General features: G+C 54.0%; 2 protein-coding genes across 3 annotated transcripts in view; both read left to right on the forward strand.

The window, feature by feature from the left end:
* The first annotated feature begins 1,999 nt into the window (after window positions 1-1,999).
* AIF1L (allograft inflammatory factor 1 like) lies at window positions 2,000-14,536 on the forward strand. The gene is made up of 5 exons (XM_086625207.1): window positions 2,000-2,077; window positions 6,987-7,053; window positions 10,026-10,067; window positions 11,254-11,416; window positions 13,099-14,536. Exons 1-5 carry the CDS (start codon window positions 2,000-2,002, stop codon window positions 13,184-13,186), a joined length of 438 nt encoding a protein of 145 aa, XP_086481333.1. The 3' UTR covers window positions 13,187-14,536.
* A 1,868-nt stretch (window positions 14,537-16,404) lies between these two features.
* The window catches only part of NUP214 (nucleoporin 214), a 44,458-nt gene continuing 41,679 nt past the window's right edge, over window positions 16,405-19,183 (forward strand). For both annotated transcript variants that reach the window (XM_086625057.1, XM_086625058.1), the window contains exons 1-3: window positions 16,405-16,485; window positions 18,028-18,223; window positions 18,995-19,146. In XM_086625057.1, the coding sequence (XP_086481183.1) occupies window positions 16,444-16,485; window positions 18,028-18,223; window positions 18,995-19,146 (390 nt within the window). In that variant the 5' untranslated portion in view covers window positions 16,405-16,443. The remainder of the gene's footprint in view (window positions 16,486-18,027; window positions 18,224-18,994; window positions 19,147-19,183) is intronic.

Genomic DNA, 19,183 nt, shown 5'->3' on the forward strand with positions numbered 1-19,183 from the left:
GCAGGCAAGTGGGGTATCCTCTGCCTGCTGCAGAGTTAAGAGCAGCTCTGCTCTCGCTGTTCTCCTGCTCCAGGGTAGCTGCTGCTGCCCACAGCTCCGGTCTTTGTCTCCTGTCCCAGCTCCGCTTGGCTCACTGGATGTCACCAGGTCTGGCTATAAACCAGCCCAATTGCCAGTGGTCCCAGGCGCTGGGTGGAATGGCAACGCACCGGGCAGGGAGGGGGCAGAGCTGGCACTTGCAGCTGCATCACCCCACAGCCCTGCATCAGCACCCCCACACCCTCCCCACTGAAGAGACCTCGAGCTGGCTGGTGGCACCGGCGCGGGCTGGACGGGGAGCAGCTGGACACGGCCAGCTCCTGCCAGTGTCACTCCCACGGGTGGCAGAGGTCAGCGGCTGTATTGCCTTCAAAGGAAAGGCATGTGCGTTCAGCCCGTGCTCCCAGGCGGGCTGGTTTGTGGGGCCACGCAGGCAGCAGAGCCAGGTCCTCGTTCAGCCCACCCTGCGCTGGCTGCACCGCGACTCCAGGTAGCAGCTGACGTCACTCCTGTAAGACGAGAAACGAAGCCCCAGGCTGGAGCCCAGTTCACTTTTTAACCTGTTTTACCTGCATTTTTCTGCTCACAGTGCTGGAAATCAGGTTTGCTGAAGTCTTGTGCAAGGCTATCTGTAAAATTGTCACCATGCACATTGGATCCCCAGTGGGTCCAGTGGTCTGGAAGTGACACAGGATTTTCCTACCGTGAACAAGCCCATCTCCCTCCTAATTCTGCACAAAAGCTGCCCAAGGAGTGGCACGCCAGAGCTGCGGTGCTGCAGGAGTGTAAGGGCAGGGGCATCCCTCTCGCTGCCCAAGGACAGCTCTGCAAAAGCAGAACCATGTAGCAGCGAGAGCACAGTGGGATGCGGCTTGGCCGAGAGGCGGGGAGCCACAGCCACTCACTGTCTCCCTGGGAAGGCAATTATCCATCTCCAATCAACACGCAAATTTGCTGCTGTTACAGAAATGTCAAGCCTCTGACTTGTGCCTGCTGCCGAAGATGTGGTTTATTCTCCCTCCTGCACTCCCTGGAACTCTGTTTTTTTAGCTGGTGACACCTGCCTAGAGCTGTATCCATTAAAAATTCTTAATATAATACATAGCTGCCCGTCCAGCTGAGCGCATGGCAGCAGGAGGGCACATGCTGTACCTGCACTATCTGCCTTCTCAAAGAGCAGGGGTAGCTGCCCCCGGGGTTAAAATGTGGCTGCCTCTGGGGTGGTGTCTGACACTTCCTACTAAAAACCACTTTAGCACCGTTTTTTTTTTTTTTTTTAAAAAAAAAGGTGTCTAGCTGAGATCGCAGGGGGAGCGTGGGAGGAGATTGCAGCCACCCACATTAAATCCTGGCCAGGACATGTGTCACGTTGGTGGTGCCTGTCCCTGCTGTCCGTGCTCCAGGGCTTGGCCAGCACCGACGAGCAAGCGGTTGTGCCTCACCGCACCACGGAGCTGCTCCCAAACACCATCTTGCAAACCGGCCACCGGAATCAGGGCTCGGTACCCGAGCGGAGAGCTCCGAGGCGGCGATACGAGGGGGGCTGGGTGGGTGCACCTGCCCCGGGGTGGCTCCGGAGCGGATCCCAGAGGTGCCCCGGGGACCGCAGCCGCCGTGCGCGGCGGGCGGAGACTGTCTCTTCCCGTCCCGCTGCGTCCCTCCCGCCGGGGCCTCGGCTGGAAGCCGACGGGCACCGCTGCCGCTCCGTTGCTTCCCCACCTTGCTCTGGACCTTGCAGCTCTCCAGCAAGAGCCTGGCGAGCGGCTGCACCCCGCGGGCACCAGGCTGGGGCCACCCCCCAGAAAGAGCCGCCCGGAGCGGTGCGGGCGCCGGCAGCCGCCCGTTCTCGGCGGCGGGGCGGGGAAGGGGTTAACGGCGGGGGCGGAGGGCCCGGCCCGGCCCGGCCCTGCCCTGCCCGCCCCTACTTAAGGCGGCGGCGGGCGCGGGGCGGCTCTGTGAGATGGCGGCTCCGCGCCGGCCGAGCGGCGGGGGGCTGCGGCGGGCCCCGCAGGACGGGCGGCTGGAGGAGATCAACAAGGTGGGGCTGGGGCCGCCCCCCTCCCCCGACCAGACCCGGGCTTTGCGGGGGCAGCCCCGCGGCGACGGGGCGGGCGGGCTCCCAGGGGTGGCGGTGCGGGATGGGGACGGGGGCGGGGGCGGCCGCGCTGGGGCTGACCCGACGCCCGGCGGGGATGGGGGCTGCGGCGGAACCGGGCGGGGGAGAGAAGGCAGGTGCAGGTGGAGCTGTGTCCCCCTCGGAGGGAAATAATCTAGCTGGAGGAGGCAGACGGTGGTTCTGCGGGGGAAGGGGGTGATCTCCATCCCCTCTGCCCGTGGTGCTGCCCTCGGGGCGGGCCGCCGTGTGTCGGTGGATGGCCAGCTGCCGGCTGCCGTGAAAGTCCCTTTGGGAACGTGCTGCAGCGGGAGTAGGAGCTATTGTTCTCCCAAAGGGCTTCAACCTTCCCTCCGCTGTATCGAGTGCTTTCATCTCTCCTCCCAGGAGCGTGGAGTGTCTGCTGCTCAGGAGAGTTGACTCGAGCCTTTCTAGTTCTTAATTATGGTGGGTGGGTGGGGAGCCCAGGACGGTTGGACGTCCCACAAGCCTTGGGCAGGGGGAATGGCAGCTCCTGGATTAGTGCAAAGTACACTGGGCTGCGTGCCCTTTGTGCTGGGGTCAGGCAAGGTCCTCTTCCCCACAGCTCCAGGCTTGCCCCGTCTCTTGCTTGGCATGGGCTGCGGGGGCAGCTCCATTGGCATCCGTCCTGGCCAAGAGCGGTTCTGAGGGTTAAAAGAAGGTTTTAACCATGAAACAATCAACAGCAAGATTTCTAGGGTTATTTCCAGGTGGGTTTGGTGGTCACTTGCTGATATAACCGGTGGCCCCTTGGTGTTACAGGTGGAGAAGTCAAAGAGCTGTGTAAGGTGAGAGCCTGGAAGGGACAGTGGCCTTGCCTTGCCCTTGCATTGACTGGGCCCTTAAAAGTGCCACTATGTTCCCCCAGGCAGGGGTGAGACAGCGGAGGCAAAGTTTACGTAGGTCACTGGAGAAGGAATTACATGATTAGAAACCAGGAGGTTCTGCGGAGTAAGGTGTAGAATAAGAGCACTTGGCTAAAGAGGAGCCTTTGAAACCTGCTGTTGGAAGGCAGGCGTAACACACCCAGTGCCAAGGACGTGCGTGGGGGGGCCTGAAGTGTCCTGCATAGCCCAGGCAGTGTTGACCCTTGGATTGGGGAGGAAGGGAGTGTGTTGCACCAATTGCTGCAGCATCTGCTGCTGTAGAGCTGTCCTCCGGCATCCCTTGGGCACAGGATGAGTATGTGATCCTTCAACTGGTAGGAGCTGTAGGACTGAGTCTGGGAGGCCATGCTTTCCGGGACACTGCTGTGCCCCAGGGCTGGGGGCTCTTCTTCCTCCCATGCAGGGGATGGGCTCTTATCTCTCCCCCAAGTAGCCATCACTTCTGGCAGGCTTTTTCTTTGGTGAGATTTGGATAACAAAAATGAAACAAGCTACATAAATTCCCCCTGACGGAGGTGGGAGCTCCTTGTTCGTGTCCTTGTTGCCCTGTGTGTTGGCTCAGTGCTAGGAGAGAGGATGTGAGCAGCTGTAAATCAAGCTGCAGATAGCATGGGTAGTGATGAGGATGCTGAGAAGCTGTTGCACCGCAGTGGCTCTGGGCAGCAAACCCTGCGCTGCTGCGCTTTGCTCGCTGCCAGCTCTGCACGGTGGCAGTGGGGGGGTTTGTTGTGAGCAGACATGCAGCGCAGCAGCTCACACTTCCCTCTGACACAGAGCTGATACATAAACCTGGGCCAGATACTGTGGCCGCAGACAGGGAGGGGGTTTCCCAAGCCCTGTAGAGCCCTAGGGCTGCAAACCAGTAAAGTGTTCCTAATAAAACCTATCAGGACAAATTCCTATCACGCTTAATCTCATTGTCTCATCCTAACACTTAGCTCCCTCCCAGCCCTGTTTTCCTGGCTGGTTTCTACCCCAGAGCTCTCACTGGAATAAGGGTCTTTGGCAGGCAGTGTCCTGAGTGCACATGTGCTGCTGAAGGACAGCTGAGTCCCAGTATTGAATTCTCTCTTCCAGCCTGAAATGCTCCTCTGGGATCCCCTCTTGGTTGTTCCCTCTTCCTGAGGAACAGCAAATCACATTGTTCAGCCTCGTGCATCAAGGTGGCAAGTCTAATCCAGCACAGATTAGTTTCAACCTAGTTTTACCCTCTAATGCGCTGGGCTGCGGGGAAGGAATTCAGTGGGCCGGAGAGCAGGTGCCTGCTGTTCCCCCCCAGGGCAGGCAGGAGCATCCCTCAGCCCCTTCCCAGCCCCGGCATGCAGGGCGGCTGGTGTCAGGTGCTTAACCAGCCCAGGGAGAGCTTGGCCTGCTGGCTGGAGACGCCTTTTTGGGGAGCAAGGAAGGATCTGGGTTTGCTCAGGTTGTCTTGCAGGTAGCTGGGACTTGTGTGGGTGAATTTATTGGCTTAGCAAAGTCTCTGTGCCCAAGAAAGGCTGTTCAGGGGAGAGGCTGGGGCTTATTAAGCAGTTCTTATTAATAGAACATGTCCCTTAAAATGGGAGCTTTAGCAAAGGGCTCTAGGAGGAACTTCAGCCACTCGGGCTGTGTCTGAGTCACTGGCCCTGGGGACTGAATTCCTGTGTGCTATTGTGAGCATTCGCCTTATCGAAGTCACAGCCCGGCTTGCATACAATGTGGAGGGTGGAATGCCTTTGAAATATGCTCCCCTGTTGCTTCCTTTGGTCTGGAGCGGAGCTGTGGTGTTGGTGGGCTGTCCTGTCCCCCTCCAGTTGAAATGCAAGGGGCCTGGGTGCTAGGTGTGTGTCCAGCGTCACCCATCTTGCTCTCCTACCATGCTGCCAGGGGCTGTTGGTCCCCTGGGCACATGTCCCTCAGCTGTCTTGGGTGGAGGTAGCATTCCTTTAAGCCTTCACCTTTTCTGTGCTTTTTCTTGCTCCTGGAGAAATACTGCGCTCTGCTCTCACGTACCCTGTCTTGCTGGTAGGTGGGAGCTGTCTGCTGCTCTTGCAGGACAGGAAAGATGTGGTGACCTGGTGGCCAGGAGATGCTCTGGCCCTGTTTTGGTTCTCAGTGATGTTTGGTGAGTTTTTCCTGCAGAGGCTGTTTGGTGTCAATGGCAGTAGGTAACACGACTCTGCTCTCTGGTGGCTTGTGCTGCTGGCTGAGCCCAGGTCTCAAAGCTGAATTGGGCCCTTTGTGTCAGGCTGGCACATGATACCCCTGGGTAGAAATAACTGAGATAAATGAAATTGAGTTGGCAAAGGAGAGTGAAAGAAGGAACTGGGAACATTGCTTTTCACCACAGTTCTCGATTTGAGTTGGTGTCCATGGTGATTAGGGAAGTCTGTGTCACGCTGGTTTAGGGGGCATGGTCTCTGGTGTCCCATCTGGAGCGTGTGAGAAGGGAGGAGGGGGTGGCAGTCACTTCTGTCCTAGTGGGTTCCCTACAAAACCTTGGTGTAGCTGCACAGAAAGGACTTGCCAGAGCAGTGGCTAACTGGCAGTGAAGGTTTGAGGCAGCTGGACTCCCTGGGCAGATCCCGACTCTGCTGTCCCAATGAGGAAGGAGGGAGCGACTCCAGGCGTGTGGGCTGGAGGGACCTGGAGCACGTGCTGCAGGGTCAGGGTGGCAGGCAGCGGTCGAACACAGAAGGATGGGGCTGGCTCCATGCCAGCACGAGCCAGGCATCAGCTTGGGGCTGCAGTGCTGCTGGAGCTGGCCCAGCAGCTCGTCACACCTGGGGACAGCTGGGTTTAGTCTTCCTTCTGGAAGAATTAAGAATGTGCTCTGGATGCTGGAGGGTGTTTGGGTTACTGATGGCTGTTGGACCTCCCGCAGTGCTGATGCCCTAGTGTCTGCAGATGGGGCTTCTTTGGGGTGGGAGTGTCTCATAAATCACAAATGATGCTGCCCCAGTACTACCAGTGCCAGAGATCCTAGTCTCTTGGAGACCCACTCCTGACTCCCTTGTGCTCCTCACCACTTATCCATGCTCACATGCCCAGAGTAGGGAACAGCCTCAGCCCTCTGTCCACTTTAACCCCCGGAGGGGTTTTATCCTGGACAGGCCATGCGTAAGCTGTGCAGATGTTAATGATTTCTTTGCTGAAGAATGCGATGATGTTGTGGCCGAACACAGATCGAGTCACTAAGCTTGTGCTGGGCTTGCTGGAGGTGTGGGAGGGTTGAGAGAGGAGCAAGACCCTGCTGCTCGCAGCTGCAGGGGCTGTTGCTGGCAGGGCATAGTGGTAGAGCTGGCTGTGCAAGTCGTGGTCTGTTCTCTGCGGTACCCTGAAGGCTTTTGAGGTGAGGCTAGGGACAAGTGACCAGAACTGACCCAGGATTTCCTCGCCAGCCTGAGCAGGGTAGGGGGAAAAACAGATAGGCACTTTGAGAGAGTGAGAGCCTGTTCCTTCCTTCAAAATACCTGTCCTCTCTTGGTGCATGGTGTCCTGCAAACTTTGCCTATTCTATTTGCTAGCCCTCAGTTATCCAAGAGTTTGAAATCTGAGATCAGAGTGCTTTTTGTAAGGAATAGGAGCCCTTGCTGGGAATAGGTGCCTCATCCACATGCTGTGTGTGCTTAAGCAGAGATGGGGAGGAGCTGAAACCTTGGGTGAGCAAGAAGAGGGGGTTTCGTGCAGTTATTCCAAAGGCACATGGGGTCCAGTCCTCCCTCGAGCTGTTGGTGGAAAATCCAAGACACCAGAGGCATTCCCCTTGCACTGGAATGTTAATGACAAGGTGTAGAAGGATTCAAGCCTCCTGGCACTACTGCTCAGATGTGGCTCTCTGGGAATTGCGTAGGTCTTCTGAGTAACTGCATTCGCACATGCCCTCCAACATGTTTTCCTTTATATCTTTAACCTTGGGGATACTCTTTTTTTTTTTTCTGCTTTAGGAATTTCTCTGTGACCCAAAGTTCAGTGATGAAGAAGATCTGGAGGAGAAGTTGGCAGTGTTCAAAGGTGAGAACTGGAGGGTTTCGTGTCCTTTCAGCCTGACTATTTGCTCTGAACAGATTATTTTCCTCAACACTTGGATCTTACCAGCCTGAGATTCTCTGCCAAATACAAGTGACGGAGCTGGGGTGGATGCCGCCTTGCTTGTGAAACTCCCAGAGATGTGATTTTCCCATGTGAGCCTTTGTGCTTCCCCCACTTGCTCTCGCAGGGCAGGGACATGTCACCCTGCAGACATCCTCCCCGGCGGCTGCTATTACTGCGAAATCTGCTGTGTGGGCAAAACCCCGGGGAGCAGCAAAGGAGGAGGGTTTCTGTCTAGATACCTAGACAAGCTAGCTGGTATAATGGACGATGCAGTAGCTGGACTCTTTTTTTTTTTTTTTTTTCAGTGCGTAGGAGGTCTTCCTGCCCACAGAGCAGAAGTCTCAGCGGCTTCCTGAAGGAGTTGGGGACTTTGTCATTTTAAAAGTTTCTTCAGTCTGATCTGGTCCTCCTGAGCCTCTTGGTACTGGAGGCAACAGCAGTAATGTGTCCCTAGTCCTGGCCGAAGCCTGACTCCAGTGGGTCAGCAGATCTGGGGCTTAGGTTTGGGCCATTTGCTGGGATGGGGGATACAGAAACAGCTCAAAAGCCTGAGGTCCTCTGGAGCTTGTCCTCAAACCAGTTACAGGACAAGATTTGGCAGGGCTGTTCTGGGTGCATCCACCTTTTTTCCAATCAGTGGCTGAAGGCAGTTGAGAAAACATGGCTTCTGCGTCACACTGCCCTCAAGGTTTGTCCTCAGCCTGGCACTAACCAAATAAAACCTGACCTTGCTTCCCTTTCAGGCATTGTCTGCAATTTCCCTTTGAATTTTGGCTTTGCAACCCAGCATGGAAGAAGCTGGCTGGGGTTTTGTGATCCCTTACCCTGCTGGGGACAGAGGAGCCTCCTGTGCTCCCCGTTCTTTTTCTGTTGCCTTTTGTATGGCTTTGGCTTTTGGCTGCAGCCCCGCATTATTTTTCCTATCACAATCGGGGCTCTTCAAACATGGCAATTGTAGGTCACAGGCGCAGAATTCCCTGTAACGAGAGCCCTTGGCATCTCCTCCGGCTGCCTCGTGAGTTTGCCTTCGTGGCCTGTCCTGCTCTCCAACGCCTCCCCAGCTCTTCCAACAATCGACTCATTGTGTGATGATGGGGGGAGTGTTTCTTCTCTGCCGTCCTTCCCACCACCCTTCCCCACATTTGTGTAAATGCATTTGGGAAGGGAGGGACCGCGGGCGGTTTCGCACCACCACGTCCCCGCAGCTGGGATGGGAGGGAAAGACGCATGTGCGAGCCAGGGCTCGGAGTGTGGTGCTGCAAAGCCGTCTCTGTTCTCTGTGCTTTTGGCAAGTGTCAGCTGAGGAGAAAAGAAAACATGTGCTGTGCACGGACACGGCCGAGCAGGGTTTGTGTCCCCGAGTGCGTGCTGGGGTGCCTGACCCCTGCCCAGGGAGGTGGCAGTTTGTTTGCACAAGGTCATTATGAGGAGAGCCAGTTCTGCATCAAGCATCGCTTTGGCCCCTAAGCACATGTGAACAGCCCCAATTTTGTCTGGATCGGTTGCTTGATGCCTGAAGGAAGATGTTTATTCCTGCCTGAAGCATGAAAAGCTTTGGTTTGTACATGGTGTTCCTGTGGGTCTGTCCTGCTCAGCTCACAACAGCAGTAATCCACCAGCTGAGACCCAGGTGAAGATGTGTCAAGCCATTCCTCTGCCTCCTGCCTGAAGCTGCCCATCAGCCCAGTTATCCCAGCACTTCCCTTCAGAAGCACAGGTCCTGGGAAGGCTCTGATGTGGGAAATATCCCCAGTTCTGTTTGGCTCCTTAAATTAGCCTGCTGCTTCTCTGTTCACGCTCCTCTGCTTGCTGGTGGCCCTGGAGCAGAGGCAAAAGGTCTTTTCCCTTTGGGGAAAGGAGCAGCCTGGGAGCTCTGACTTCATTTGAGTCCTCTGAGGCTGTTCTGGGGAGGGAGTGCAGGGCAAGCGGAGATTTCTCCAGCTCAGCGTGGATGGATGGTGACAGCAGGCATCTTGCTCCTCTCATTTAGCAGAACTGAGATGATGGGGGACCCCCTGCAGCGCTAGGAGCTGCATGGTCTGTAAGACAGACAAATCCTTTCCTGAAGAGCTTAAAGCCTAAATGGGGAACAGCTAGCAAGGGAGTGGGGGCTTAGGAAGCACAGGTGTGCCACTCCAAAGGTCAGAAGCAGCACAGGACTGAAATCCTGATTTTTTTTTTATTTTTTTTTTTCCTAACTCCAATTAGTGTTCAAGTGACCAGCTTTTGTCCTGCAAAGCTAACCAGACTTTGAGCAGGCTCTGCCTTTCTATGAGGATGCTGGGGTTGCCTGATCCAGAGATGTTTGACAGCAGGCTGGAAGGGCAAACAGCCTGCTCCAGTGTCACTGCTCCTAGGCATGTTCTTGTCTTTGCCCTCTTGATGTGGTCCTTGAGCATCTCTGCTGGCAGGTGCTGCTCTGGGAGTGCAGCGCAGCACTGGGAGGACTGTAGTCTGTCCCTTGCTCTTGCAGGCAACTACGTCATTTAATTCCCCTCCTAATCCGATCAAGCTTCATCTTGGGAGTGCTCGGGGTTTTGTTTTCCTTGCTACTCCTTCTGGGAGGTTGTTCCAGAGCTTTGTTTTTCTGGCTGGAAACTTTTTAATGCTATTCATGGCTAGCTGATACCTTGTTCTCGTGCCAGTGTTTTCCTTCAGCTTAAATGAAAAGCAGCCACAATTAAAGAGCACTTAACGCTACAGTCCTGGAATTGAGATAAGGGTGCTGAAACCAGGTTTGAGATGGTCTCCCTCTCAGAACTGTTTGCATTCGGCAGTATATCAATTTCATCCCCAGATTTTATATTTCATTGCCCTAAGCAGACAGTGCTCCGAAGCCCTGCATACCACCTGCTCTGGTGTCTGCTAACTTGCTTCTGTGTCTTTTCCAGAGAAGTACATGGAGTTTGACCTGAACAACCAAGGCGAGATCGGTGAGTGACTCGGGGATGCTGGTGCTGGGCTGGAAAAGCAAGAGCCTGCTGAGGCGGTGTCTGCTGCTGTATCTGCTGCTTCCTTCTGCACCCGTGTTGCTGAAGAGGAAAACCTGCGGACTTTTCCCATGTCCAGCCTTGCGTGGATCTTGATTGCCAGCCAGAGCCTTCCTTGGCTCTCCAGTCCCCACCTCTCAGCTTTTTCAGTCTCTCCTCACTGGCTTCAAGATCTAAACTCTTCTCAGTCCTATTCTTCTCCTGCTTAGCCACTTCTTTCTGCTCTAAATGCTTTTTTTTTCTTCTCCCTTTTTCTCCACTGCGGCCACCTTTTCAATTCCCCCAGCGTTTCCAGAGCTGGGAAGCTGCAGGGCTTTGGATGATCCTGGGTTTTGCCTGACTTGGGGCAGAAGCTGTGTAACACCATGAGCACTTCTAGTGCAGAGCAGCTCTTTGCTTTGCTGGGAGGGGAGCAGAGTGGAGGGAAGCAGAGACTTGGATGTGAGTCTGGCTCAGCTGAGCCGCCCTGGTTTGGGCCCAGAAAGCACCAGTTTCGTAAAGATCCAACCTTCTGCAGGCCTGGAGCTGACATTAAAGCGTAATCGTTCGAATGCTGTGCCCTTCCAGGAGGCTGTTGCCTCGTTCCCCTCCTCCACCGTTCCTGGAGCTGAAGTGAAGCCTGTGGGGAGCTGGAGCCTGACGCAGGGCTGTGCTGCGCTGCTGTTTCCGGGAGGGAAGAGGCTGCAGGTCTCAGCGGGCAGCAGAGCAATGGAAGGAAGTGGCCTGTGGCGATGGGCAGGGGCACCCGCTCCCCACCGCCTGTTCGTCTCCAGCTTTAACCCTAGCGTTGCTTCCCTCCTTCCCATCCTTGTGACTCTTGGCACCACACTCTGAGCTAGAGAGCAATGTCCCCATGTGTCTCTGGAGCACTTGGAGGGTCGTCGCTCTTCTGCGTGTGCGGTGCTTTTATCCTGAGCTGCACAAATGGGAAGCAATGCTCTGTACCGGGCAGTTCAGCAGCGGACTGTGCTGGAAGGCTTCTCTTGGCTTTCAGCAACAGCTTAACGCTGTCAGCTCTGGAGTCTGCCACTGAGGTGTTGTGAGGTGGGAACTCATACCTGTGTCCCTAGGGTTGGTCTGTGCTCAGTGTGGTCACCTCTTGACAGCACCGATTGCCTTGCTCTTGCAGATTTGATGTCTGTCAAAAGGATGATGGAGAAGTTGGGGGCTCCCAAGACCCACCTAGAACTGAAGAAGATGATCTCTGAGGTGACTGGAGGGGTCAGCGAGACCATCTCGTACCAGGACTTTGTCAACGTGATGCTCGGGAAACGCTCTGCTGTGCTTAAACTGTGAGTGTCCCTGGGAGGGAGTGGGGGAGACACAGGACCTGAGCTGGTGGGGGGCAGCTGGGAAGCAGAAACTGTTCTGCCTGGCGGAGATGGAGCTGTGCATGTTTGGTGCCTGTGGAGGGGAGACGAGTGAAGGGGGGTTGCAGAGGGACATGAGAGGGTGGAAAAATCCATGTCTGGGCTGAGCAGTGGTGAGCACTCACAGCAGAGCCGCCCGCTGTGCATTAGCACAGGCTTCCTCCTACGTGCTTCGTCCAGAGTGATCCTCCTTTCCCGAGGGTGTGCCGGCACTCAGCACTGTGGGACTTCTTCCCGTCTCTTCCCTGTGGCTCCTGCTGGCTTTGGAGACTCGGGCTTCTCCTGTGAACGGTGGCAGGACTTCCGCAGTGAATGAGGGTCCTGCCCGCACCAGCAGCCAGCAGTGCTGGCTCCTATTTCCCGCAGGATGTGGAGATTGTGGAGAGGTTGGGCAGTAGATGGAGGTGGGACACATGCTTGAAACAGCTGGCTTGTACTGGGAGAGGTTTTCTGTGGTACAGGCTGCCAACACTAGCCTCCCACGGCCCCCTCTGCCCTCTTGACAGGGCTCTGAAAGTCCTGCTGTAACAAATGGCTTCTGAACACTTGCTTGGCTCCATCTCCCCCCTCTTTGAAGCCTGGCTTTTCCTTTCACCGCCACAGAGGCTGGCCCTGCTTTTGTGTCTGTAACCACCCTGAATAGGAGCTGCTCCTCTCCATCCCCCTTGCCCCTTTCTAGAGGCAGCTTTAGAAACACAGCCAGCTTTCATGGCAGGTTTGGGAGGAAGGATCTTGCTCCCATCTCTCACGTGGTCCCTCAGCCCGTATGTGCTTGCTGGTGACAAGTCTCTTCTCTCCCTACTGAGTGCCCTGCATCTGGATGTTGGGATGCTTCTCTTCCAAGCACGCACAGACTTCTGACACCCCTGCTTCTCCTTTCTTTCTCCATGGAAGTGGGCTGAGCCTGCAGCCTGTCCTGTATCTTCCATCCTTCCTTCCTTCCAACTGTAGCAGCTTGCACAGATGGGTCCCTTCTTTTGCTAACAGACGCCCCATTGTCTGTTGGACTCTGTTTAGAGCAGGAGCAGAAATGTAAAACTTGTCCCAAGAGCAGTGCAGTCCTTTGATCCAGCGTGGCAGCTGGCATTCCCAGCGTAGCTGCAGTCCTCAGGGAGAAAGACAGTGCTGGTGGTTGCAAAATGCTTGAGATTCTTCTAGCCAGTGCCTTGCTCCTTGTCTGCCCTCTTCCCTGGCTGTAATTGCTGTTGCTTGCTCGTTGGCTTTTGAATGTTCTGCTGCGTGGCTATGTACAAGGTGGGCCAGGGACGGTGTTTGCTTTTATGCAGCAGCAGAACTTGGCGTGCAGTGTGTGCCCAGGGGATTTCGGAAGTGGCTGTCTAAATAAAACGTGCTAATCCTCTGGGCTCTGAAAGGAAAACCAGCAGAGGCTTTGGGAACCCACTCCTGGCAGCTGCTGGAAAAGCAAAGCTGCCTGCCAGGCTGGCAGCACTGTCCTCTGTCGGCTTTCTTCCCTCTGCTAATTATTGGATGCCCTTTGTGTAGGAGGCAGATGCTATTTTTCAGCAGGGAAGATAATCCCACCCCCAATGATGGGTAAAGATGCACCTGCTTCTTTCATTGGTATTTTCTGTTGTGTTTTGCAGGGTCATGATGTTTGAAGGAAAAGCCAATGAAAGCAACCCAAAACCTTCTGGTCCACCTCCAGAGAGAGACATAGCCAGCCTCCCTTGAAGAGGCCAGGCTGAAAAACTGGCACTGTTTGCTTTGCTGGTCTGTAACAGGTTACCTGTGCTTTGTTACTCTTTACTGTGGACAGTCCTAGTTTTCAACTAACCTGCCTTAGAGGAACAGCAAGGGAAGCTGGAGACCCCAGCTCACGTCTTTCTGCTGCATCCCTTAGCCAAGTTGATCTGTTAGACAGAAGCTGTAGCACCAAGTGTAATGTGAGACCAAAACAAAACAAAAAAATCCTGTGATCTTACTCTTTCCTCTGCCCTTCCTGCATTTCTCAAGGAGCTACTTTTCTCCCAGTGTACGGATTCAAAGTGTGCTTGTCACAACAGGTTCCTAAAGGGCCTTGCTGCCAGACGTTGAGTGCTTCTCTGACAGCAGCTTCATGGATGCAAAGAAATAAGTGCCTTCTCTGCTCCATCCTACTCTTCCTGGCTTCGGACTCATTCTTCCCCCTCTGACCTCACCAAGCACAAGTCAGGTCCCACCTCTCTGTGGCCTAGTCGCATGGTAGGTGAGCGTGGGAAGGTCCATGGGCACTGGAGGTGAGTGTGGCTGACTGCAGGGACAGCAGCTCTCCGTGAGGTGGGTTCAACACCAGCCACTGCAAGTGAGGATGATTAAAGCTACCTTAGAGGCCTCCTTCCTGGTAAATCTTTACTTGGATCTGATCAGGAGCATAACTTCTGAACAGGTGGTGGTTCATCCTGTCCACTGAGTGTAGAAACTAGCCTGCTGTTACGCCTTCGTAGCCCCTCAGGAAGGCTTGGGGGAATTAAACCTTCAGGTGAAAGGAAGCTAAACTGTGAGCCCTGCCAGAGCAATTGCTGATGAGGATCTGTCCTTGTGCAGCTGCTCTGTCCCTCTGATTTTGCAGCCCTCCCTGTATGTGTCAGCCTGGTCCCCTGGGGCTATCCCCGTACGTTTCCCTGATGGATAAACCCTCAAGTCTGCAAAATGAGAACGGCTGTAAGTGTGGAGTATGAGCTGGGATCCAGATGTAGCTGGGACTGTGCTATCCACGCTCTGGTTACTGCAGTGATTCTTGCTCTAGACACAATTTCTGGAGCCAGATGTTTGCTCTTTGCCCTTTTCCTACTCTTTTCTTAAATGTTCTTGGCAGCTTTTAACTTTTTTTTTTTAAAAATCATGGTTTAATAAATACATTTTTAAAAGGAAATACAGATGATTAACTCCACTAGGCTGATTGTTCCTGCCAAAGGCTGCACTTTTAAATAAAAAAAACCCCAACAACATTCTCACTACTGTTTGCATGAAAGCTGAAACTGTAATGGTGAGAAAAAATTATGAGCAGAAGCAGCACCAGTCTACTTTAAGGACTGAAAATAAATCTTCTGAAGCTACACTGTGTGTCAGTGTGTTTAGTTTAGCTCCTCTGAAGCTTGGTCCATATGATTGGTTACAGATTAAGTGAGCTTGTTTCCAAGTCTGTTAATATAAACCCTTAAATAGATCCTAGAGATAGGTTTGGACTGTCTTGATCTGACTGACTGAATGCCATGGAGTTTCTGTTATGAAATGCATTCCTGAAAACTGGTGTGGGTTTTTTTTTTTTACTTACTGAAAGCAAGCAGGTGGTGGTGCTTGTTTTAAGGAATAACTTGTTTATCAAGAGCAGACACTTGCAATGTTTCTCTTGAAAGCGTATTTCTTTTTTTTATCCTCCCTGCTCTTGAAGCAATTGCCTCAGGTTCTTGTCTGATGTGTTATCAAAATGGGGACCAGGCTTCCTGGGGGAATGTCTGGGTATACTTCTTCCATGTCTCCCTCAAAAGGACAGAACTGTCCTTAGATCACAGCCCTGTGTCTTTCTGCTGCCTGTTAGCCTCTGGGAACGCACCTGCTTTTCTGGGCTATGTGTGTTAAAAGCTGTTGTTCAGTTACAAAATAAAGGGAGTGTATTGCACAATGGAAATTTGGATGTGGTTTGCCACAGTTCAAGTCACTGCCCAAAGCCATCGCTGCTTTTGTCTCTGTGTAAATCCGTGTCCTTCTGGTCCTGGAGAAGAGCAGCACAACCTGCTGGAGCTGAGAACAGCCTTTCTCAGTGTCCTCGTCACCACAGGGCTAGTGCTGAAGCGATGCACTCTCTGTGCTGGCACTTCGACTGTGGGCTGAACCCCCCTGAACTGGAGGCAGGAGGGAGCAAGAAAAGGAACTTGAGTCCTGCTGTGACTGGAAGAACTTGTGCAGGTTTTGTGGGGCCCTGGCGCACAGCAGGGCTCTCCCCCCTCCCACAGCTCCCACCTTTCCAGCCTGGCTGCACATAACATAGGTGCACAGGGACTGACCCTGAGCGTTGGAGCGTGTGCTCCCACTGCAGTCAGAGAATCATTTGGTTGAAAGAGACCCTCAAGATCATCAAGTCCAACCGTTCACCCTGCACTGTCAGGGTCCCTAAACCATGTTCCTCAACACCAAAGCCACACGGTTTTTAAACACCTCCAGGGATGGGGACTCCACCGCCTCCCTGGGCAGCCTGTTCCAATACTTCACAACCCTCTGTAAAGAAATTTTTCCTGATATCTAACCTAAATTTCCCGTGGTGTAACTTGAGGCCATTCCCTCTCATCCTGTCATTCATAACGTGGGAGAAGAGACCGACCCCCATCTCCCTACAACTTCCCTTCAGGTAATTGTAGAGAGCGAGAAGGTCCCCCCTGAGCCTCCTCTTCTCCAGACTGACCAGTCCCAGCTCCCTCAGCCGCTCCTCATAGGACAAGTTCTCTAAACCCTTCACCAGTTTCGTTGCTCCACCAAAGGCGCGGGATTTGCTTAGAGCTGCAGCAACACTGCCCCTCTGCTGTGGGAAAAGCATGGAAAGCCCTTACCCCGGGCCGACGGACGGGGCGCAGGTGGCAGCACCGGCCCCAGCCCTCCGGCAGCCGCGGCCGCCCCAGCGGGGTCTGTCCCCCCGGGCGGCGCCATGGGCCGATCTCCTCTGGCCGCAGAAGGGCCGCACCTCCGAGCAGAAGGAAAAAAAAAGGGTTTATTAAACACAGCGCCGCCGTTCGCGCTCCCGGCCGTCAGCCCCCGGCACCCGCGGCCGCCGAGCGCCGCCGCAGCCGCGACGGAGCGAGGCCCGCTGGAGGACTCCCGTCGCTGCGGACCATCGAGAGCTGCGGCTAGAGCGGCCCCGCCGGAAGCGGAAGCGAGCGCCGTGGCGGGCGCGCCGGGGTTTAGTGGCTGCGCGCAGAGCGGTGGCGGCTGAGGGCCTGGGGGCTGCCGGCGGTGCCATGGGGGACGACATGGACGTGATCCCGGAGCGGGAGATGAAGGTGAGGGGCAGGGGAAGAGTGGGCGGGCTGTGGGGGTGTTGGCTCGGGCGGCGGGGGAGTTGGCATGCGGGTCGGCTCGGGCCGGGGGCGTTCGCACGGGCCCGGAGCGGGGGCGACAGGCCGTGGGGGGGTCGTGAGGGGAGCGGGGCCTGCGGAGGGCCCGGCCTCGGCTGAGGGGGGCGGATAGGCTGCGGGAGCCGCGTGGGTGGGCCGTGGGGCTCGTAGGCTGGCGTGGGGCGGTGGTGTTGGCTCGGGTCATCGTGTGGGCCCTTTGAGGCGTCCCGGCAGGGGTTGTGGAGCACTTGAGGGCTTGTCAGCAGCGTCTGGGGCCAGGCTGTGGAGTGGAAGAGGCAGGGGCTGGCGTGGCCGGTGGTGGCGGGGGATTCTCGGCAACACTTGGAGGAGGAGAAACAGAAAGTGAGAGTTGGAGGAACCTTGTTTTGGGAGAGGAGTGGTGTGTTTCAAAGTCCTCCTGTCAGCGTGCCCTGTGCTGGGCGTCTCCTGCTTTTAGGCGCAGCGTGTGTGGTTATGTGCAGTGTAAACGGGAGTCTTGCTGTGTGGTGCCAGCTTACCCTCTCGTTGTGTTTTCTGGAGTGTAACTGTGAGGCTGTACAAGCAGGGATGTGGCGGGACGGATTCCTGAAGCCTGTGTGGATCTTTGGGCAGCTGCTTTCTGCTCAGGCACCTTCAAAAACAAAAGAGTTAGGCTGTTTGTTTTGCAGAAGTTTCTGAGTTCCTGCAGCCTCCTCAGGTTGCAGGAATGTACTTACTCAGTGCTTTGGCAATAATTTGGAAACAAAACTCAGATGGTTGACTTGAATTACTGGCATTAGACCCAGTGCTGCATTCAAGGATTGGCACCTTGGGAAGAGAGACTCATTCCTCAGGGGAGCCTCAGGTTTTGAGTGGTAATAGTGCAACTGCTGTTTCTTAACTCAGTTTGTGTTTTTTCTGGAGTTCTTATCTCTCCCTCTGCTTTTCTCTTCCTCCTCTTACAAAAGGACAACATAAATTATGAGGGAAACGAATGGAATAAACAAGTCTAATTGTATGAAGTAATTACTAGGGGTGGGTGGAAGGTATAACTGTATCTGTTCTGTGTGTCACAAACCACAGTAGCAAACAAAGATACATCTAAGCAGATGTGTGCTTTGTAGCTTTGCAGCAACAAGTTTTGTTCAGTTGTGTTGTATCTCTGCTTTGTTTTCTTCTCTTTTTTCTTCTATATCTGTTGACTTGATATGTTTCTGAGAGGGTTAGATGTCCTGGACAGATTTAACTCCTGCGGGTTTTATGAACATAGGCACTGGGTAGAAGAGAGATTCAGTTAATGTTAAAAATGTGGTGTCATCTCAGTCTTTCTTAGATGAGACCAAAAATGTGATGGGATGTCCAGAGACGGCATGGGTGTGGGTTCTGCCTTGGCACGTGTTTTGCAGCTCTCATGGAGAGGCTCTTCGACTTACTGTCTTGGAGAAATTGAAGTAAAGTATTCCTCTTTGCCAGCATATGTACAGCTACCTCCCAACTCTCTTACGACAGGATTTTCAGTTCAGAGCACTGAAGAAGGTCCGCATCTTTGATGCTCCGGATGATCTTCCCAAAGAGCGCTCCAGTCTCCTTGCAGTGTCTAACAAATACGGACTGGTCTTTGCTGGTGGAGGAACCAGCCTGCAGATCTTTCACACTAGAAATCTTCTCATGCAAAACCAGCCGGGAGAAGACCCCAATAAGATTGGTAAGGCACATGGACATCTCATGGTCTTTGCAGAGACAGCTTTGTATGGGTTTCTGTGACACAGTCCTTGTTGTGCTCTTTTGTGCATTTGAAATTACCATGTTTTCTTGTGCGAGAAGGCAGGAATAATATTTGCTGTACCTCTAGCTGAAGTGAAGTACGGGTGTTGGGAACACATCACTGGGATGCTCTGTGCTAGCCCCTGTTCAAGGATCATTCAGGTTTGGCCACCTGAGTTCAGGGCCATATGATGTGGCTGACTTTTCCTGACTCAACAGTGTTCCCCTTTTCTTGCAGCCACTCTTTGAGCTGTGAACCTGTGCATGCAGCAGGGAGGGACAGAGCTCTCGCACCGAGTTCTCCACTCTGACTTAATGGCAGGAGGGAGAGCAATCGCTGTTCCACCACCTAAGTGCAGAACACACCTAAGTGCAGAATGGTTTTCGTGCTCTCACTGTCCTTAGTAACTGTACCACCTATTTATGTGCATGCATAAGTAAAACCAAAAATCTGCACGCTTATTTTTCCTCCAGGTTGCTGAGGAAGGAAAGAGGAATTTTCTGTTCTTAGGAATCTGGCAACTCTTGAGACTGTATTGGCGGAGATGGAGTTTGCTGTCACTCAGTTTTTCCACGTTAGCTTTGACAGCTGCTGTTAATAGGACTGGTGAATTTTGCATAAACTCGTTCTAATGGTGTTGTTTTACAAGAACAGTTCTTGCTGTTTAAATTTGTCCCCTTCATTCCATCTTCCTTTCCTTTGTATTCTCAGTGGAGAATGTTCAGAGTACTGTAGTTCCCACGAAGTTTCCTGTGCAGCACCTGGCTCTGAGCTGTGATAATCTGACACTGTCTGTCTGTATGATGTCCAGTGAGATCGGTTCCTTCATAGGATTTTTTGATGTCCGCACGTTCTTAAATCAGGTAAATCATATGCAAAGTGGGTTTTTTCTATTGTTTT

This window comes from Tauraco erythrolophus, chromosome 22 (assembly GCF_009769465.1).
Source record: "Tauraco erythrolophus isolate bTauEry1 chromosome 22, bTauEry1.pri, whole genome shotgun sequence".
Taxonomy (NCBI): domain Eukaryota; kingdom Metazoa; phylum Chordata; class Aves; order Musophagiformes; family Musophagidae; genus Tauraco; species Tauraco erythrolophus.

What these genes read in the sequence shown, in the direction of transcription:
- AIF1L (XM_086625207.1), top strand. Translation starts at nt 2,000, where the DNA reads ATGGCGGCTCCGCGCCGGCCGAGCGGCGGGGGGCTGCGGCGGGCCCCG. An exon ending in GAAGTTGGCAGTGTTCAAAG is followed by an intron (nt 7,054 to 10,025) that starts GTGAGAACTGGA and finishes TGTCTTTTCCAG; the next exon opens with AGAAGTACATGGAGTTTGAC. An exon ending in GAACAACCAAGGCGAGATCG is followed by an intron (nt 10,068 to 11,253) that starts GTGAGTGACTCG and finishes TTGCTCTTGCAG; the next exon opens with ATTTGATGTCTGTCAAAAGG.